This window comes from Eriocheir sinensis, chromosome 53, assembly GCF_024679095.1.
Source record: "Eriocheir sinensis breed Jianghai 21 chromosome 53, ASM2467909v1, whole genome shotgun sequence".
Taxonomy (NCBI): domain Eukaryota; kingdom Metazoa; phylum Arthropoda; class Malacostraca; order Decapoda; family Varunidae; genus Eriocheir; species Eriocheir sinensis.
This window is the reverse complement of record NC_066561.1, coordinates 8,040,716-8,061,730: the sequence shown is the minus strand read 5'-3', so window position 1 is coordinate 8,061,730 and position 21,015 is coordinate 8,040,716. Positions and strand designations below refer to the sequence as shown.

General features: G+C 41.4%; 1 protein-coding gene across 2 annotated transcripts in view; it reads right to left on the bottom strand.

Moving 5' to 3' along the window:
• Positions 1–1,145: 1,145 nt before the first annotated feature.
• Positions 1,146–21,015, bottom strand: part of LOC126983133 (carbonic anhydrase-related protein 10-like) — a 115,184-nt gene continuing 95,314 nt past the window's right edge. For both annotated transcript variants that reach the window (XM_050835630.1, XM_050835631.1), the window contains 3 exons: positions 8,262–8,399; positions 5,247–5,289; positions 1,146–1,409 (listed from right to left, as the gene is read on the bottom strand). In XM_050835630.1, the coding sequence (XP_050691587.1) occupies positions 1,387–1,409; positions 5,247–5,289; positions 8,262–8,399 (204 nt within the window). In that variant the 3' untranslated portion in view covers positions 1,146–1,386. The remainder of the gene's footprint in view (positions 1,410–5,246; positions 5,290–8,261; positions 8,400–21,015) is intronic.

The window sequence follows — 21,015 nt, the reverse complement described above, 5'->3', positions numbered from 1 at the left end:
CTCGCTCTCCCTCTTTCCTCCCCCTCTCTTTCCTTCCTCATCTTGGTTCTCTTTGCCTCCCTCGTTCGCTTTCCTCCCTCCATGGGGTTGCCGGCTGACGAAGCGTGAGTCTAGGTCATACTAAGTCAGTCAGTCAGTCAGTCTGTCAGGAACGCATCAGTGGTGTGTTTTGAAGTAAGAGTGGGTGAGTGATTGAGTCTTTGGGGATGGATTGGTATGTGTGTGTGTGTGTGTGAGAGAGAGAGAGAGAGAGAGAGAGAGAGAGAGAGAGAGAGAGAGAGAGAGAGAGAGAGAGAGAGAGAGAGAGAGAGAGAGAGAGAGATGATTTTTTTTCCTTCCTTTTTGCTGATAATAAATTTTTACGTTCGCTTTACGAGTGTTAGTTTGTCAGTCAGAATCAGTCAGTCATTTAGTCAGTCGAGTCGGTTTCAGAATCTTCTTTTTTTTGCTAATAAGAAACTGTAATGGGCAAGTTCGGTTTTCGTCAGTCATTCATTCAGTAAGCAGTCAGTCAGTCAGTCAGTTAGGCAGGCAGTCAGTCAGTCAGTACGCCAGTCAGTCAGTCAGTCAGTCAGTCAGTCAGTCAGTCAGTCAGTCAGTCAGTCAGGTAGGCAGTCAGTCAGTCAGTCAGTCAGTCAGTCAGTCAGTCAGTCAGTCAGTCATTCAGTCATTCATTCATTCATTCAGTCAGTCAGTCAGTCAGGCAGAAATTCAATCTTTGAAGTCACGTTATTGGAGTGGGTATGAAAGTCTGTCTGTATTTTTGCTTATAAGAAATGTTTTAATATGTTTTTTATCAGTCCGTCAGTGAGTTATTTAGTCCGTTAAGTCACTTTTAGGAGAGTCACTTTTCCAGAGAGTCACAGTGAGATAAGTGAGGTATTTTTTTCACTAAGTCTGTAAAGTTATGGAATCTTTTTGTTAACATTCCGCATCACTTATCCTCCCGAAATTGACCTCTCTTTCGGCCACCTCTTTGGATTTTTTTTTTAGGAGCAACGAGTAGCGGGCTTTTTTTTTTATTATTGTTTCCTTTTTTGTGCCCTTGAGCTGTCTCTGTTGTAAAAAAAAAAAGGCACTTCACTCGCTGGCTTCTGATTTCGGGATTTGGGTTTCAGGATTTGGAAAGAAAGAAAAAGCTTAAGTAGGCGGAACGAACGACTTTATCAGTGAACGAATCGGTACAGTCAACATGGCATTAGTCCGGGAGAAACACAGAATCTACAGTGCCGGGGCTCGGGATGATGAGGCTCTCGCACACACGCACACACACTCACAGACGCACACACATGCACACACCGGCGCTCAGGATGTATGTACACTAGGGTCACGGTGCTGTGGTTGGCTGTGCTGGCTCTGGTGACCTTGACCTCCTCCAGATCAGGGTCAGGAGTTGAGCCAGTCGTTAGCTGCGGGGGAGAAAGAGAAAAGAATTGTATCAGGGCGCCTCTCCTCCCGAAATTGATGTATCTTTCGGCCACTCCTCTAACTCTTTTTAGGAGCAGTGAGTAGCGGGCTTTTTTATAAACTTTTGTTACCTTTTTTTATGTCCTTGAACTGACTTCTGCTGTAAAAAAAATACGTATCGAAGGTGGAAGATATGAAGATAAAAACTGTCTTACTTAAAATTGATGGAAAAAAAATTACTAGATAAATTAATAGATATAACCTCTATACCTCGATGGTGAGATAAAAAAAAGTATTATGTATTGATGAAAACAGAAGGATATCGTGTTTTTTTGTAGTAGAATTGTGTTACGTATCGAAGGTGAAAGAGATAAAGATAAAAACTGTCTTACTTAAAATTGGTGAAAATAGAAGAAAAAACAACAACTACTAAATAAAGCAATAAATATAATAACAAAAAAAAAAAAATATATAGCACTTATCGATGGTGAGATAAAGAAAAAAAGTATTATATATGGATGGAAACAGAAGCAAATCTTGTTTTATGTAGTACAGTTTGGTAATCGTATGAAGCAGTCTCGTGCGTGGAACCGAGAAAAAAAATGTATTGCTTCTCGAAGGAAAGAAAAGGTAAATCGTTTTTTTTTTGTAGTGCACTTAGGTAATTGTATGAAGCAGTGTTACCACCTGCATTGAACGTTCCAGAGCCTGCGTTTTAGGTTACGTGAAGCGATGAATCTAATCAGAAAGCCATCTAACTCTCTTGAACTGACCTTGAACTTGAACTGATTCCTCTGCCGTAAAAAAAAAAAAAAATCTATTGTCTAGGAAGCACAATAGAGATAAATGCATAATACATCACACCAAGATAACGTATGTGTGTGTGTGTGTGTGTGTGTGTGTGTGTGTGTGTGTGTGTGTGTGTGTGTGTGTTTATGATGTCCCTTACGTGGTGAATTTGGAGAGAGAGAGAGAGAGAGAGAGAGAGAGAGAGAGAGAGAGAGAGAGAGAGAGAGAGAGAGAGAGAGAGAGAGTAATCAGAAGAATGAGTATTATATCGCTAACCTTTCGAAAATATGAAGTAACATTTCAGATCAGAGGAAGCGAATCGTTAGATGCGTGAGACAACAAGAAAAAATAATCCTGTTAGTCTAATCAGAAAGGCCAATGGGAGGAAAAATTCATATTACGAATCATAGAAAGACCAGTGTGAAAAAATGATATTGGCAATCGAGACAGAACAAAGGTAATCAGGTATTGGTAATCAGAGAGAGACTTCAGGTGACTAAAAATATATTGCCTACCAGAAGGATCACAGGTAACAAAGGATAACAAAAAGTCCTCAGGTAACATAAAAAAACCATGATATATATATTGGTAATCATAGACTTCAGGTAACTAAAAAATATATTGCTAACCAGAAGGATCACAGGTAACAAATCAAAGGTATACATTAACAAAAAGTCCTCAGGTAATATAAAAAAAAACATGATACGGTCACAGGTAATCAGGTATTGGTAATCAGAGAGAGACCACAGGTAACTTAAAATATATTGCTAACCAGAAGGATCACAGGTAACAAATCAAAGGTATCCATCAAGAAAAAGTACTCAGGTGACTTAAAAACGCTTGATAAATTACAGTACGGTCACAGGTAATCAGGTATTGGTAATCATTGACTTCAGGTAATTAAAAATATTGCTAACCAGAAGGATCACAGGTAACAAATCAAAGGTATACGTCAACAAAGACTCCTCAGGTAACATAAAAACGCATGATAAATTACAGTACGGTCACAGGTAATGCCAGACCGGTGCGTATCGTTAATCTCCGTTCCAATGCATAGGTAAGGACAGGTAGGGTCTTAGGTTAATTAAAGCCTCGTACATTTGATTATAAAAAAACGCCGTGTGAGGTTAATTATGTGTTCACCTGGTTATTACCTTACACCTGTAATTAACTAAGTACCTGATTGTTGATTATACCTGAGAAAGAAAACAAGAGACGATGAAAAAAAAGGAAGAAATAAGAAAGAAAAGAGAAAGGCAGGTGAATCAACTTATACCTAACAATAAAAAAACGACGAAAAAGAATAGATACAAGAAAAGAAAATCATATTAGATGTATTACAGGTAGCACACAGGTAAAGACAGGTGCGCACTTTACCTTGATACTAATTAAAGAAAAAAGAAAAGAAAAAAAAGCAAGAAAGAAAAGAAATACAGAGTCAGATGTATCACAGGTAGCACACAGGTAAGGGACAGGTGTGCATTATACCTGGATTATGTGTTTACCTCCTTATGTAGTCGCTAATTAACGCCCCCTGATGAGGATATAATTTACGCAGCGTGGCACCGTTTACAGATTTCGCTTCTACTTTTCTTTTTCCTCCAAGTCTTTTACGCCTTTTTTTTTCCTTCCCCTCGCTGCATAAAAAGTTGGCGCGGCCGTCATTACCGTAACGTAAATCGACGTGGGCGAGACGGTAACGGCGGGAAGCTCATGTGAAAGGCTTTTTAATGCTGGAAATTTTTACTTGTGTTACGAAAATAATTCTTTGTTAAGTGCTGTGAACCTCTCTCTTTGTGTGTGTATCTCTCTCTCTCTCTCTCTCCTATTGCTCTTTCCTTCCTCCTGGCTTTTCTCTTCCCATCCTCCCTTCTCTCCCTCCCTTCCTTCCTCCCTGCCTTCCCTCCTTCCTTCCTCCCTCCATCTTCCTTTTCCTCACTCTTTTTCCCTCTTCTCTCTTACTTCTCTTCCTCCTTCCTTTCTATATCTCCCTAACTTCTTCCCACCCTCCCTTCTTCTCTCCCTCCCTGCCTCCCTTCCTTCCTTCCTCCCTCCATCTTCCTTTTCTTCACTCTCTTTCCCTCTTCCCTCTTCTCTTCCTTCTACCTTTTTATATCTCCCTAATTCCTTCCCACCCTTCCTTCCCTCCATCCCTTCCTCCTTTCCTCTCCTCTGTTCCACTTTCCTGCAGTCAAGCTTTCCTCCGCACTTTTCTACTCTCCCTGCACTCCACTTCCCTCTCCTCTCTTCCCTCCACTTCCCTCTCCTCTCTTCCCTCCACTTCCCTCTCCTCACTCTTCTTTCCTCCTCTGCGTACCTCTCACAAAACTACCCATGGAAATACCCTCAACCTCTACGAAAGCCTTGTCACACTATCACCAGGCTCACAAAACTACCCATGGAAATACCCTCAACCTCTACGAAAGCCTTGTCACACTATCACCAGGCTCACAAAACTACCCATGGAAATACCCTCAACCTCTACGAAAGCCTTGTCAAACTATCACCAGGCTCACAAAACTACCCGTGGAAATACCCTCAACCTCTACGAAAGCCTTATCATGTTTGTGTAAGCTCCGAAATGTTTGAGAATGTTTGACTCAGTGCCCTTAACGAGACCCATTTTTTTTACCGCAAAGGAGACGGCTCAAGGGCAACAAAAAGAGCGCAGAGAGAAAAAAAAGCCTGCTACTCACCGCTTCCTCTTGTCTCTTCTCTGTCAGCTAATATCTACCTGTCTCTTCACGTTCACCTGTGCCATTATTAAGCTTAAGTTACTCAACACCACTAACCAGACATCTTTTTTATCAGCTATCATTAACATTTACCGCTTTTAGGGAGCACTGACATACCGGGCTTTTTTTCTTTCTTTTTTTCCTCTCGAGCTTCCTCCTGTGCTGTAAAAACCTTGTCCATCTGGAACTACCTGTAATTATACGCCAACTGCTGCGACACTCACGTTCGTTCACCTGACCCGCTTTTTACCTCCTAACATTTACCTGTCGGCCCGTGTTCACCTGTACCACCGCTCCGCCTGCCGCACTACTCACCTCTGTATTGAAACTTGGGCTCCGACACAGGGCACTTCTTGCCCTGAAAAGAGAAGAGAAAAAGACATTGTTAAAGAGATAGTCATATAGAATGTTGTCAAGAATAATAGTTTTCCAGTATATTTGCTGAAGAGGAACACAGAAGTTGCAAAGAAGCCATTTATTTATTTATCAAAGCAATCCTCTTAACATAAGGTAACAGAATACATTTCAAAATATTGCAAGGAAGAAAGATATTTTTGTTAGTTTTCATAAAGATTGCAATAAACACACCAATGCTACTAATATTTTTTTCGTAAAGATCACTATAAATACACCAACGTTACAAATATTTTTTCCATAAAGATTTACACACACACACACACACACACACACACATTACAAATATATAGCGTCATTAGTCGCAGGATTTATTCACGCATAAACAACAAACATTTTCAAACAGAAGTAAGAACGGGGGACTGTTTAGGCGCGATGACTATACTTTTTACCATGAGTACGATACTTTTTACAATGAGTACGATGAAGTCAAACACTGAACGTTACCCGAAGAGCAGTAAGGTGTTCCTCGAAGGGCTTTCATTGTATCATCGCTAACAAACAACATCGCAAAGGAGATTCAACAAGCAGTAAGCTGTTTCTCGAAGGGCTTCATTGTATCATCGCTAACAAATAACATCGCAAAGGAGATTCAACAAGCAGTAAGGTGTTCCTCGAAGGGCTTTCATTGTATCATCGCTAACAAATAACATCGCAAAGGAGATTCAACAAGCAGTAAGCTGTTCCTCGAAGGGCTTCATTGTATCAGCGCCAACAAATAACATCGCAAAGGAGATTCAACAAGCAGTAAGCTGTTCCTCCAAGGGGCTTTCATTGTATCAGCGCTAAGAAATAACATCGCAAAACAGCTTCAGCGTAAGTAATGACATGATATTTTCCTCCAAACATGATGGCAACAAACACTGACTGCTCTTTCGCCCACCTCCTCGGATTCTTTACAGGAGCAGCGAGTAGCGGTCTTTTTTTTATTGTTTCCTTTTTTTGTGTGCCCTTGAGCTGTCTCCTTTGCTGTAAAAAAACATAAAAACAACGAAAGCTACACAGGAATCATGAAGCCGCTCCTCAAAACACACATCGTTATGCTGGACGGCGATGTTCGTTTTGAAATACATTTAACATTGTGATATATTTTTTTCCCTTCAAACATGACGGGAACAAACACACACACACACACACACACACACACACACACACACACACACACACAAACAAAGACTGTACAGGAATCACGAAACCATTCCTCAAAACACACCTCGCTATGCGGCGCGGCGATGTTAGTTTTGAAATACATTTAACATTAAGTGATATTTTTTTCCCTCCAAACATGATGGAAACACACACTCAAGCAAAGGCTGCATAAGAATCACGAAACCATTCCTCAAAACACACCTCGTTATGCTGGGCTGCGATGTTCGTTTGGAAATAGATTAAACATTTATTTATGAGAGAATCCAACCCGTCCGCGCCGCCACAGCCCCGCGCGAGGGAGATAAAAGCGCGAATCGTATTAATTATATAAAAAGAAAAACATCCAATCATTTATGAAAAAGAGGCTCACAACTCCATAGTCAGATTATTTGTATGGGGGATGAAGCAAAGAGGATCATACGGAAAACATTAAATCGTTTATAAATTCATCCCCCAGCGCTGTAAAAGTCAAACTGAATGCACGCTATTCAATTTTGTTTTCGCGTTCATGCTAAAAAGGTTATCCCGTTGCCACCCCGGAACCTGTGCGTGGGTTCGTGTGTTTGTGTGTGTGTCTATGCAAATCAATGCTTATTTATATTCCTCGTCTGTGCGGGTCATTAATATATTTTCCCTTGGATATATAATAATAATAATAGTAGTGGTAGTGGTCGTAGTAGTAGTAGTAGGTGTGGTTGTTATGGATTTGGAGATTGTAGTTGTAGTAGTAGTAGTAGTAGTAGTAGTAGTAGTAGTAATAGTAGTAGTAATATTAGTAGCAATAGTAGTAGTATTTCTAGTGTTTGTTGTTATTTTTGTTCTTGTATTCATGAGCATTCAATTCAAATTTCCACGAAGCGCATTGACACGTGATAAAGGAATCTCTTGACGTTAAAGCAGGAAAATGATGGATAGTTAATATATAAGAGAATGATGATAATGGCGAAAATAATGAAGGAATGCGAATCAGACTAAAGCGGTTTAAGGGAAAGTGGATAGGTCGATGCCAAGGTTATCACAGGTGAGGTAGAACGCCAGGTATGCACTCACCTGTAACTCCACCACCACCACCACCACCACCACCAATCATTACCAAACACACACCACTAATGAGACCCACACACCTTTACTTTTATTCATCTGTTCAGTTCTATTGCTTACCCTCCTCATCCTCCCCCTCCTCCTCCTCCTCCTCCTTTTCCTCCTCCAGTTTTTCTTTCTCTTCCTCCTCCCACTCTTCCTACTCACCGAACACACACACACACACACACACACACACACACACACACACACACACACACACACACACACACACACACACTCCTTTGTCTTCCCCCCCACCAACTTTTTTTCTCGTCGACTTGAATGAAAAAAATTAGTTAGGAAAAAAAAATGTCTTCGTTCAATAAGGGCGGCGCGTGATCTGCCGCCCCTCGTGTGGCGTTAAGAAGCGTTATTTTAGGTCGTGTATTTGTCGATAATCAGCTGGAACAGTCCCCCCCTCCCCCTGCCACCCCCCGACTTTCTCTCTCTCTCTCTCTCTCTCTCTCTCTCTCATTCGTCCACTTTCATCAGTTTCACCTTTTTTTTAAACTTTTTATCATCATTTCTCTGTTTCTGATCTCTCTCTCTCTCTCTCTCTCTCTCTCTCTCTCCGTTTCTCTCCCTTTCTCTCTTTGGCTCTTTAAATTCTCAATCATTTTCCATTATATTTCCTCTATCTATCTATCTATCTATCTATCTTATCCCTCTATCCCTTTATCTCACCTGGGGGTCCACGGAGAAGTCTATATTGGTACGGACGGTTCGGTGGTGTGCGGACTGCAGGGGCCGGAAGTTGTTGGCCACGGGGGCATTTCTGCGGAAGTCTGAGGAGCCTTGCTTGAGCATACGGAGGTTTCGCATCTGAGGAGGGAGAGAGAGAGAAGAGGGTGAGCAGACATAAGTGAAGGTGTTTTCTCACTTTTTGGGGGTGAGAGGAACATATATAAGAGGTTTGGAGAATCTTCCCTCCTCTTACATTGATCTGGGGAACGAGAAAAAAAAAAGTTAATGTTTTGGTGTTTTGAAGGGTTATTGTGAAGTGTATATGAGAAATTAGAAGAATTGTTAGTTGGGGAGAGAGAGAGAGAGAGAGAGAGAGAGAGAGAGAGAGAGAGAGAGAGAGAGAGAGAGAGAGAGAGAGAGAGAGAGAGAGAGAGAGAGAGAGAGAGAGAGAGAGAGAGAGTTAGGCTTTTTGAGAGGTGGTGGAAAAAGAAATATTAAAGGTTCGAAAAATCTTTCCTCGTAATGTAGATTTGGAGAACAAGGAAAAAACAGGAGAAGTTAGAAGTTATGGTGGTCTCATAGGTGATGGAGAAGGAAGTATAAGAAGTTTGAAAAATCTTCCCTCCTCGTACATTCATTGATCTGGGGAACGAGAAAAAAAGAAGTTAGATGTTTTGCTGTTTTGAAGGGTTATTGTGAAGTGCATATAAGAAGTTAGAATTGTTAGTTGGACACATGAAGTCTGTATCTGGGGGGCATGAGGGAGAAAGAGAGTGGCTTGAAGTTATGCTGTTTTATGTGTGTATACGAATTTGTTAGTGTTTAAGGGGTAATAGAAAGAGGGAACCAAAAAGTTTTACGAAGGAAGGAAGGAAGTTTGGTTGTGTTTAAGGGGTAACAGGAAGAAGGAACCAAATAGTTGTACGAAGGAAGGAAGGAAGTTTGGTTGTGTTTAAGGGTAATAGAAAAGTAACCCAAATTAAATTACGAAAGGAAGTAAGTTTGGTTGTGTTTAAGGGGTAACAGGAAGAAGTAACCAAAAAGTTTTACGAAGGAAGGAAGGAAGTTTGGTTGTGTTTAAAGGTTCATAGGAGGAGGGAACCAAAAAGTTGTACAAAGGAAGGAAAGAAGTTTGGTTGTGTTTAAGGGGTAACAGGAAGAAGGAACCAAAAAGTTGTACGAAGGAAGGAAGGAAGTTTGGTTGTGTTTAAGGGGTAACAGGAAGAAGGAACCAAAAAGTTGTACGAAGGAAGGAAGGAAGGAAGGAAGGAAAGAAGGAGGTCAGAGAGGAAAGAAAGAACAAATAAATTAAGATAGGAAGGAAGGTAGAGTTCACGAAAGAAATGCTAAAAGGGAAGAAACAAAGGTACGATTTTAACTTGCCCATCTTAGCTATTCTTTAGTGAACTCTCTACCTTCCTTACTTTCTTAATTTCTTTGTTCTTTATTTCCTCTCTGTCCTCCTTCCTTCATTCATTCTTTCCTTCCTTCTTTCCATCGTACAACTTTTTGGTTCCCGGCCACATGCAGACTCCGGAAACTCTGTGAAGAAGTTGAAGAAGAAAAGAAATTGAAGTTTACTGTGAAATCTATTGGTGTTAAGTATGATTTATGAATAGAATGAGGGAAAGGTGAAACAGAGAGAGGAAGTTTGAAGACCTTGCATAAAAACTCGTAATCAGATAAAGGGGAGAAGTTGGAAATGAAGTTTGTTGATGTGGATGATGAGTACTGGGTTGAACGGCGAAAGGGACGATAGGGGAAGGAAGTTTGAAGTTCTAGTTTTAGGCCTACGAAGACACTGGATGTGGGAGAGGTAGGAGAGAGAGGAAGTTGAGGCCTGAGTTTTGGTTTTGTTGGTTAGATGTTGAAGAGGGAAAAGAAGGGAAGATGAAGAGAGGGAGGGCAAGTTGGGGAGAAGAAAAGGGTGAAGGGAATGCTCTCACTAACAATAATAAAGATAATAAAATGATAATGAATAAGAAGAACAAGAAGAACAAGAACAAGAACTATATAATCACACTCAACATGTCGGTATAAAATCACACACACACACACACACACACACACACACACACACACACACACACATAAAAAGGGAGCAAATAGAAAATAAAACAAAGCAGAGGAATTTTCGACTTTTAACTTCCCAGCGCCATTCCTTCCCCCCCAAAAAAAAAAAAAAAAAAAAAAGAAAAAAGAAAAGAAAAAAGAAAAAAAATAGAGGAGCAAAAGTTTGAGGTTTGCTGAGTTGATTCCTCGTGTGCGTGTGTGTGTGTGTGTGTGTGTGTGCGGAGGAGAAGTGAGAAGAGGGAGGGAGGAAGGGAGAGAGGGAGGGAGGGAGAGAAGGTGAAAGGAAGGGAGGAAGGGAGAGAGAAATCGAGAGAGAGAGAGAGAGAGAGAGAGAGAGAGAGAGAGAGAGAGAGAGAGAGAGAGAGAGAGAGAGAGAGAGAGAGAGAGAGAGAGAGAGAGAGAGAGAGAGAGAGAGAGAGAGAGAGAGAATATAAAACAATCTTACTCATACTGTCCATTTTTTGTGAAGCTCTGTTAGCAAAGGAAGGGTGACTAGGAGGAGGAGGAGGAGGAGGAGTGCTATACTTTTTGTGTTTGTAGGGAAAGAACGAAGTAGGGGTTTGAAGTATGTAGGTATTATTTTCTGAGTGCTAGAGAGGAAGGAAGGGAGGGAGGAAGGGAGGAAGGGAGGAAGAAGAAGGGAGGACGGGGGGCTGAAGGGTGTTTTAGTTTTGTCATTGTTATCGATTTGTGTGTGTGTGTGTGTGTGTGTGTGTGTGTGTGTGTGTGTAGGGTAGAAGAGGAAGGAGGGAGGGAAGAAATAGGTAAAGTGGAGGAAGGGAAGGAAAAAAGAGGAAGAAGAGGAGAGAAAAGGTGGAGGGAAGAAAGAGAGAGAGAGAGAGAGAGAGAGAGAGAGAGAGAGAGAGAGAGAGAGAGAGAGAGAGAGAGAGAGAGAGAGAGAGAGAGAGAGAGAGAGAGAGAGAGAGAGAGAGAGAGAGAGATTGTTTGCTAAGAGGATGGAGGAAGGGAGGGTTATTTAAAAAAGAGAGAGAGAGAGAGAGAGAGAGAGAGAGAGAGAGAGAGAGAGAGAGAGAGAGAGAGAGAGAGAGAGAGAGAGACGTCACTTCCTTTTCACAACTCATTTGAATTTATTTACTTTCACAGAACCACAAGTCCTTAAGAAGAAGAAGAAGAAGAAGAAGAAAAAGAAGAAGAAATAGCAAAGAAGAAATACAAGGAAATTAACAAGGTAAGAGAAGTAATGAAAAGAGAGAGAGAGAGAGAGAGAGAGAGAGAGAGAGAGAGAGAGAGAGAGAGAGAGAGAGAGCAGAGAGCAGAGAGAGGAGACAGAAACATAACACAAACAGGAAGAAGGAGAAGGCGAACGAAGAGAAAGAGAAAGAGAAAGAGGAAGAAAATTTAATGTGAGAGAGAGAGTGAGAGAGAGACAGAGACGAGTGACCAACCAAAAGGGGTGACGTATCTTATGGCCTCTCCTCTATCTCCTCTTTATCTCTTGGCTATCTCTTTTGTCTCTTCGAAGTTCGGGAAGTTTGGAGAGTTGCGGCGAGTCGTGTGTCTTTCTGGCGTGCTTGTTGATGCGACTTTGTTTTTTTCTCGCGCCGGATTCACTGCATAACTTTGCGGGAAACGTCTTATTTAGGGGCGACAAGAAGCGTTTGAGGGAGGAGAGACGGAGGGATGGAAGGAAGGAAGCTGAGAAGGAGGGAGGGAGGGAGAGAAGATGAGAAGGATAGAGAAGAGAGAGTGAAGAGCAGAAGGAAGGAGAGAGGGAGAGAAGGAGAGAGGGAAGGAAGGGAGATGAGAAGGAGAAAAAAGGAAAAGTGAAGTGCAGAAAGAAGGAGGGAGGGAGGAAAGGAAGGAAGATGTGAAGAACAGAGAAGAGAGATTGAAGTGTAGAAGGAAGGAAGATGGGAGGGAAGGAAGGAAGGAGATGAGAGAAGAAGAGAAGAAAAGTAGAAGGAAGGAAGGAAGGAGGGGTGGAGGAGAACTGAGGAAGGAAGGAAGAAGTAACGGAAAGAAGGAAGGGAATGAAGAAGAGACAGATGAAGGAAGAAGATAGAAATTTGTGAAAAGGAAGAAAGGAGAAGATAAGAGAGGAAGGAAGATGAGACGGTGAGAGGAAGAAAAGAAGGAAAGGAAGAAGATAAAAAGGAATGAAGGAAGGGAGAATGGATTGAAGATGAGAGTGAGAGAAAAGAAAGATAAAGGGGAAAGGTGAGAAGGGAGAGGAGAGGAAGAAAGATGATAGGAACAGAGGAAGAAATGATCAGTGTTGTTAAATGAAGGAATGTATTGAAGAGAAAGAATGACGGAAGAGGGAAAAAGTGAACGAAGAGAAATGAAAAGGAATGAACGTAGAAAAGAATAAAGGAGGAAAGTAGGCTCAGAAAAAAGAGATGGAAGAAGAAAAAATAAAGATGGAGAAAGGAAGGAATGGAAGAGAAATAATGGAGAAGAAGAGAGGGAAGGGTTAACATTAAGAAAGAAGATTCATGGAAGAAGAGAAAAAATAAGGATGGAGAAATTTGAGAAAAGGAGGAGAAATAATGGAGGGAGAAAAGGAAAGAGAGAGAGAGAGAGAGAGAGAGAGAGAGAGAGAGAGAGAGAGAGAGAGAGAGAGAGAGAGAGAGAGAGAGAGAGAGAGAGAGAGAGGTAGCCACCATTTTTGTGTGTATATGTATGTTTATGTGTGTGTTTTGAATGTATATATGTATGTATGTATATGTGCGTGTATGCATAAAAATAAATAATCACAATAAATTCCCAGGTTTTGTATGTATGTATGTATGTATGTATGTATGTGTGTATGTATATGTGCGTGTATGCATAAAAAATAAACAATCACATTAAATTCCCAGGTTTTGTATGTATGTATGTATGTATGTATGTATGTATGTGCGTGTATACATGAAAAAAATTAATAATCACAATATATTCCCACGGGTACCTGTCCCCTCTACCCAGGTGTCCCGTGGCAACATCATTACCTGGGCAAACAAAACACCTGGCGTCGTGTGTCACCATCGCTCAGCTTAATTAGCGCACCTGCTGTTTTGTGCGCCAAGTTAATGCTAATGCGCGCCTTGATGAATCACCTGCAATGCCCCTCCTCCTCTTCCTCTTCTTCCTCTTCCTCTTCTTCTTCTTCCTCTGCCATACTTAAATTTCGTTATTATCATTTTTTTCTCTTTTGTCCATAGAACTTCTCCTTAAAACGGTAATATTTATTCTTCTCTTCCTCTTCTTTAATTATTTTTCTATACTCCTCTTCCTCTTCCTCTTCTTCCTCTTCCATACTTAAATTTCGTTATTGCCTTTTTTCTCTCTCTCTCTCTCTACGTCCATTAAACACCTCCTCAAAACCGGTTATATTTATTCTTCTCTTCTTCTTTAATTCCTTGTCTATACTCGTCCTCCTCTTCCTCTTCCTCTTCCTCTTCCATACTTTTTTTCATGCTATATTATCCGCCTTCTTATTTTTACTATTTTCCACAAAAAACTCCTATATTGAACCTGTATATTTATCCTCTTCCTCCTTTGTCTCTTTATTTTCCAGTCTTTCTTTTCCATACCTTATTATCTTTCAATAAGACGCCTCTACTTCCATACTTCCTTTTCCATGTTCATTTTCCTCTTTTTTCGGGATAACTTTCTCTTATTTTTATTTTTGTACTTTTTCTCCTCCTCTTAAATAACTTCTCTTCCATATTTACATTTCCCATACTCTTCTTTCTCTTCCTCTAATATAACTTCCCTTTTTCCATACTTCCTTTTTCATACTCTGGTTTCCTTCGTGTTTTCTCCTCCTTATAAATTTCTCTTCTAAGCCTCATTCTCATCCATACCTCCTCTATTTTTCTTCCTCTTCCATATCTTTTCCATGTTTCCTCCTCTTCTTCCTCTACCTTCTCCTTCCCTTTTTTCTCAATACCTCCTTCCCTCCTTCCTCAATACCTTCTCCTTCCTTCCTTCCTCAATACCTTCTCCTTCCTTCCTTCCTCAATACCTTCCCCTTCCCTCCTTCCTCAATACCTTCCCCTTCCCTCCTTCCTCAATACCTTCCCCTTCCTTCCTTCCTCAATACCTTCTCCTTCCCTCCTTCCTCAATACCTTCCCCTTCCTTCCTTCCTCAATACCTTCCCCTTCCTTCCTTCCTCAATACCTTCTCCTTCCCTCCTTCCTCAATACCTTCTCCTTCCCTCCTTCCTCAATACCTTCCCCTTCCCTCCTTCCTCAATACCTTCCCCTTCCCTCCTTCCTCAATACCTTCTCCTTCCCTCCTTCCTCAATACCTTCCCCTTCCCTCCTTCCTCAATACCTTCTCGTTCCTTCCTTCCTCAATACCTTCTCCTTTCCTCCTTCCACCTGTCCGTCAAATGTCACCTTCACCTTACCTCTGTCTTGTCTAATCCACCTCTTGCTTGTTCAATATTATCTTGTCTATTATGGTATCAAGCTTGTGTTATGTAGTCTTGTCTTTTTAGTCTGATTCTACCTGCTTTCTGTAATGACTGTAATCCCTCTGCGACCTCAGTTTCATGCATTCTAATCCCACTTCATAACTCCGGCCTTTGTTTAATTAATCCAAGGGTAAGGGAGACACGCGATTCTTCTCCACCTCACTCACACACACACACACACTCACACACACGCACGCATACACTCCCTGACCGGACGTTTAATACTCGTACGTTAGGCGGCGTTCTAATATCATAGTTCGCATCTTGTTTAGCGTTGCCACCCGTCACGCCCAGCCGAGGAGACGAGCAGGGAGACTTAGATAAACGGAGACAGATAGAGTACAGAGTGAGAGGGAGATGGAAAGGGAGAGAAATTAACGTTGATGTGAGTGAATGAAGAAAGTTAAATAGTATATAGAAACAAAAAAAGACCCAGAAGAACAGATACACATAGATGGACAGTCACAGATTTACATAGAGAAAGATTGAACGGAGACAGACAGAGTACAGAGTGAGAGGGAGATGGAGAGGGAGAGAAATTAACGTTGATGTGAGTGAATGGAGAAAGTTAAATAGTATATAGAAACAAAAAGACCCAGAAGAACAGATACACATAGATGGACAGTCACAGATTTACATAGAGAAAGATTGAACGGAGACAGACAGAGTACAGAGTGAGGGAAAGATGGAGAGGGAGAGAAATTAACTTTGATGTGAGTGAATTAAGAAAGTTAAATAGTATATAGAAACAAAAAAGACCCAGAAGAACAGATACACATAGATGGACAGTCACAGATTTACATAGCGAAAGATTGAACGGAGACAGACAGAGTACAGAGTGAGAGGGAGATGGAGAGGGAGAGAAATTAACTTTGATGTGAGTGAATGAAGAAAGTTAAATAGTATATAGAAACAAAAAGCCCCAGAAGAACAGATACACATAGATGGACAGTCACAGATTTACATAGAGAAAGATTGAACGGAGACAGACAGAGTACAGAGTGGGGGAGAGATGGAGAGGGAGAGAAATTAACTTTGATGTGAGTGAAAGAAGAAAGTTAATGTACAAATATATAGTGTCAAATAGACCTAGAAGAACAGATAAACATAGAATCATATAGATTGATGGACAGTCACAGATTTACATAGAGAAAGATTAATGAAAGGAGTTAAACGAAAATATATAGACAGAGACGAAGAAGGGAAACATTACAGTGATATATAGATAGTCTTAGACCTTAAGGATGAAATTACAGAGACAAAAGACTATCGTGATTGTAAATAAAGGAAGAGTTAAATGAGAAGAGAGAAATTAAGATAAATAAATGAGAGGATAAACAGAAAGAAAGGAGAAGAAAAAAAGAGAGAAAAGAAGAAAGAGAGAGAGAGAGAGAGAGAGAGAGAGAGAGAGAGAGAGAGAGAGAGAGAGAGAGAGAGAGAGAGAGAGAGAGAGAGAGAGAGAGAGAGAGAACACTAACCCAAGTACACCAACACCACACCAATGAAATACATAAACAGCTCTCCCTCCTCTCACTCTCTCCTCCTCCTCCTCCTCCTCCTCCTCCTCCTCTTTCTCCTCTTCCTCTCTTCATTTCCTCCAACATACCTCTGAGAGAATGTCGCAATACTTTCTCTCCCTCCCTCTCACATTACTCTCCCTTCCCTCTCTCCCTCTCTCTCTCTCTTTATTTCTTCTCTCTTTCTTTCTCTTCCATATATTTTTACATTCTTAAGCTCAGTCGTCAGTCTCTCTCTCTCTCTCTCTCTCTCTCTCTCTCTCTCCCCCTTTGTCTTTTCCTTCTTTTCCTTTTCTTCTTACAACCTCTTCCATATTTGACATCCTCTCCCATTCTCTCTTCTCCTTTGCCATCTTTATCAACTCCTCTCCCATTCTTTTCCTTTTCTTTTTTCTCTCCCTTTTACATTTTTTATCTCCCATCATTTTCACACTCCTTTCTTTTCTTCTCTCCACTTTTTTTTTATTTATCTGCCATCCTCTTCTATATTATGTTCTTCCTTTTATTCCCTTTTCCTAACTCTCCCTTCTTTTCCCATATCATTTCCATATCCGTATTTTATTCCTCCCTTTTGTTAACCCTTCCATCCTTCTCTCCATTCTTTCCTTCCCTCTTCCATTCCGCTAACTCATCTATTTCCCTTGTCTTACCTCTTCCATCCTTCTAACCATTCTTTTCTTTCATCTCCCACCACATAAACTCATCCACTTTCATTATTTACCTCACAATCTTCTAACTATTTTTTTCTTCTTCCGTCTCCCTCTCCACATTCTCATATACATTCCTTTTTTCCTCTTCCATCCTTTTAACCTTCCAATTTCTTCAATCTCAAACTCCACACACCTCCCTTTTTTCCTCTCCCATTCTTCTAGTCATTGTTTTCTCTCTCATTTCAAGCCCTACAATCTTATCCACTTCCATTTTTTTTCCTCTCCTGTTCTTCTAGTCATTCTTTTCTCTCATCTTCATCTCCACAAACTAATCTACCTCCCTTTTTTCCTCTCCCATTCTTCCAGTCATTCTTTTCTCTCATCTCCATTCCCACAAGCTCATCCACTTCCCGTTTTTTCTCCTATTCTTCCAGTCATTCTTTTCTCTCATCTCCATTCCCACAAGCTCATCCACTTCCCGTTTTTTCTCCTATTCTTCCAGCCATTCTTTTCTCTCTCATCTCCATCCTCACAAGCTCATCCACTTCCCGTTTTTTCTCCTATTCTTCCAGCCATTCTTTTCTCTCATCTCCATTCCCACAAGCTCATCCACTTCCCGTTTTTTCTCCTATTCTTCCAGTCATTCTTTTCTCTCATCTCCATCCCCCAAAAGCTCATCCACTTCCCTTTTAATCTCTCCCATTCTTCCAGTCATTCTTTTCTCTCATCTCCATTCCCACAAGCTCATCTACTTTCCTTTTCACTCCACCACCACGACCGCGAATAACAGAAACACCCCGCGAGGAATGAGAGCCCCGCCGCGGATAAAGAGGGCACATCGCAGCTTCCGGATTCGCGCTCGGGCTCCGCGGCGGCACCCATCAGCCCAAGTCGTCGCTGTTTAGATGCAAATTTTCTGCCCCTCTCCGTAGCCTCGCCGCGCCGGGAAATGTTAAACAGCTTGGGTTATGGGCGCTGCGATATTTGACCGAGCGGGGGGTGGTGGGGGGGGGGGAAGGAGAGAGAGAGGAGGAGAAGGGAAGGAGAGAGAGAGAGGAGGTTAAGAAAAGAGAGAGTAGGGAAGGGGAGGAGATGGAGTGTGTGTGTGTGTGTGTGTGTGTGTGTGTGTGTGTAAGGGGGGTGGGTAGGGGTTGTGTATATAGAGAGAGTGAGATATGTGTTTGTTTGTTTTATTTTTTGTTCTCCTTATTGCTCCTCGTTCTTCTTTCCTTCCATCTGTGTGTGTTTGTCTTGTGTCTGTTTGTTTGTGTGTTTGCTGTTTATTTCCTTTCCTTTGGCGTTGTGTGGCTGTCTTCGTTAATTTGTCTGTTTATTACGTTTTTTTTTTTTTAGGTTACTCATATTTTGTTTGTTAGTCTTTTTATCTGTTTTATTTAATCTCTGCCTTTTTTATTTTCGTATCTTAGTTTGTCATTATGTATGTGCATTCACCAATCTCCTTTTTCTCGTTATTTTCCTGTATCAATTTCGTTTCTCAGTCTGTCATTGTATCTTGTTTTTTAATCTTTTCATTGATCTTTTCCTGTCAGTCTGTTTTTCAATCTGTCTACTCATTCGTTAATCGTTTTTCTCTCTTTTTCGTCCTCCATGCTGTCATTAATCCATATCTCTTTTCTTCTTTTTATCTTTAATTGTAAGTATTTCCTCTCTTCTCTTCTCTCTAACATGGGTAATAAAAACTGTTAGAAGGCGCGCACTAGCCGAGTTCACTTCCACATATATAATTCACACACACACACACACACACACACGCCAGCAATATCCACCATATAAAAAAAAGGAAGAAGACACGTGTTACAGTTTTCGACGTGGATGTGAAAAAGACTCCGATTTTTTTTTCACTCCCAAATGGACGTAGAATTTTTGTTTCACTGTTCCGATTATGTCAAAAAAATGGAATAAAAAGGGGAGAAAAAGAACGTGACATGCAATATAGTTAATAGTTTTTCGGGTGTCGATATAGCATTGTATGACCTCGAGGAACGCCGTGTTTGATGTTACCTGTACTAATTAGGGCCAGAGAGAGAGAGAGAGAGAGAGAGAGAGAGAGAGAGAGAGAGAGAGAGAGAGAGAGAGAGAGAGAGAGAGAGAGAGAGAGAGAGAGAGAGAGAGAGAGAGAGAGAGAGAGAGTGAGAATAAGAATAAGAATGTGAGTTAGTTAGAGAGAGAGAGAGAGAGAGAGAGAGAGAGAGAGAGAGAGAGAGAGAGAGAGAGAGAGAGAGAGAGAGAGAGAGAGAGAGAGAGAGAGAGAGAGAGAGAGAGAGAGAGAGAGAGAGAGAGTGCATGTGTGTCAGGAAAATAATAATATACAAAAGTAACATTGATAACCTTGTCTTGTCTAGGAAGGCTTGTGAAATGCTTGATTATATGGAAAAGGCTGCAATTTTGGGTCGTTGTCAGTGAAGGTAGCAAAATTAACATGATTAGAGGCTTGGAAGGAAAGGAAAGACGAAGATTTGAATAAAGGAAGTGTGGAGGAGAGAACAGAAGATAGCTTATGAGAGAAGATACCAGATGAGGAGAGAGATGAAAAGAAGAGATGAGATGAGAAGAGAGACAAGATGAAAAGACAAAAATGAGGAACGAAAAGAAGACAAGAGGAGAGGGAGGGGTAGGAGGGAGAAGATGGAGGCAAGAAAGTGCAAAAAATGACCAAAAATTATATGGATGTAAATAAAAATAGCATTAAGGAAAACAAAACTTAGTAGGAGACAAGCAGTGACGACAAATAGAAAGAAATAAGTATCATAGCGTTTTTCAAGGGCTGGGTCATTGGAAGATCAGACTGAAGTTAATAAAGTAGAAATAGTAACCTGGTTTGAGGCTTAACCCGGTAGCAGCAGGGATCATGTTTCTTAATGGTCCCTCCAGGCGAGAAAAAACGAGAAAAAATCACCTCTCGCACAAACCATTTCATAATATATATTTAAGCATTTGTGATCAGATTATGTATCATCTATTTTGGGGGGTTTATATCATGGCACAAATTTGGCCCGTCGCTGCTACACGGTAAAGCTACAAATTTGGCCCGTCGCTGCTACACGGTAAAGCCACAGAGTTGGCCCGTCGCTGCTACACGGTAAAGCCACAAATTTGGCCCGTCGCTGCTACACGGTAAAGCCACAATTTGGCCCGTCGCTGCTACACGGTAAAGACACAAATTTGGCCCGTCGCTGCTACACGGTAAAGCCACAAATTTGGCCCGTCGCTGCTACACGGTAAAGCCACAAATTTGGCCCGTCGCTGCTACACGGTAAAGCCACAAATTTGGCCCGTCGCTGCTACACGGTAAAGCCACAAATTTGGCCCGTCGCTGCTACACGGTAAAGCACAAATTTGGCCCGTCGCTGCTACACGGTAAAGCCACAAATTTGGCCCGTCGCTGCTACACGGTAAAGCCACAAATTTGGCCCGTCGCTGCTACCGGGAAAGTGAAAAGTTGCAATAAAAGGAAATGTGGCAAATAGAACGCATTCAAAGATCAGGCAGGTTAGTGGAGGGGTCAGGCTGGGTCAGAGGTCACGGTGGGCGGTTGGGTGTTTAAATATTTCTGTCTGTCCCGAACGCTGTAAAAAATGTTCGGTCCCGTAGCGGCGGAATGGGACGGGCGAGAATCAAGGCTTTTACGGCTCCATGAAACGTTAATTGAACTCTTTGCAGTGAAGGCGAGGAAGCGCTCAGTGGGGTATTGAGGGAGGGTTTTAATATTTTATGGTGGGGGATACGCGATGACGGTTTGCTTGGTTTTGAGTGTGTGTTTTTCTTTATTCGTTTTTCAGTTTCCAGGTGCATTTAAGGAAGTGTTTGGAGGTGAGTGTAGTCATTGTTGATGGTAATGGTGTTGATGATGATGCTAATAATGTGGAAGAGAGAATGTGATAGAAGAGAGATGAGAGGAGAGGAGAGAAGATACCAGATGAGAGAAGAGGAGAGAGGTGAAAAGAGGAGAGGAGAGAAGAGAGACAAGATGAAAAGATAAAAATGAGGAACGAAAAGAAGACGAGAGGAGAGGGAGGAGGAGGAGGAGGGAGAAGATGGAGGCAAGAAAGTGCAAGAAATGGACAAAACT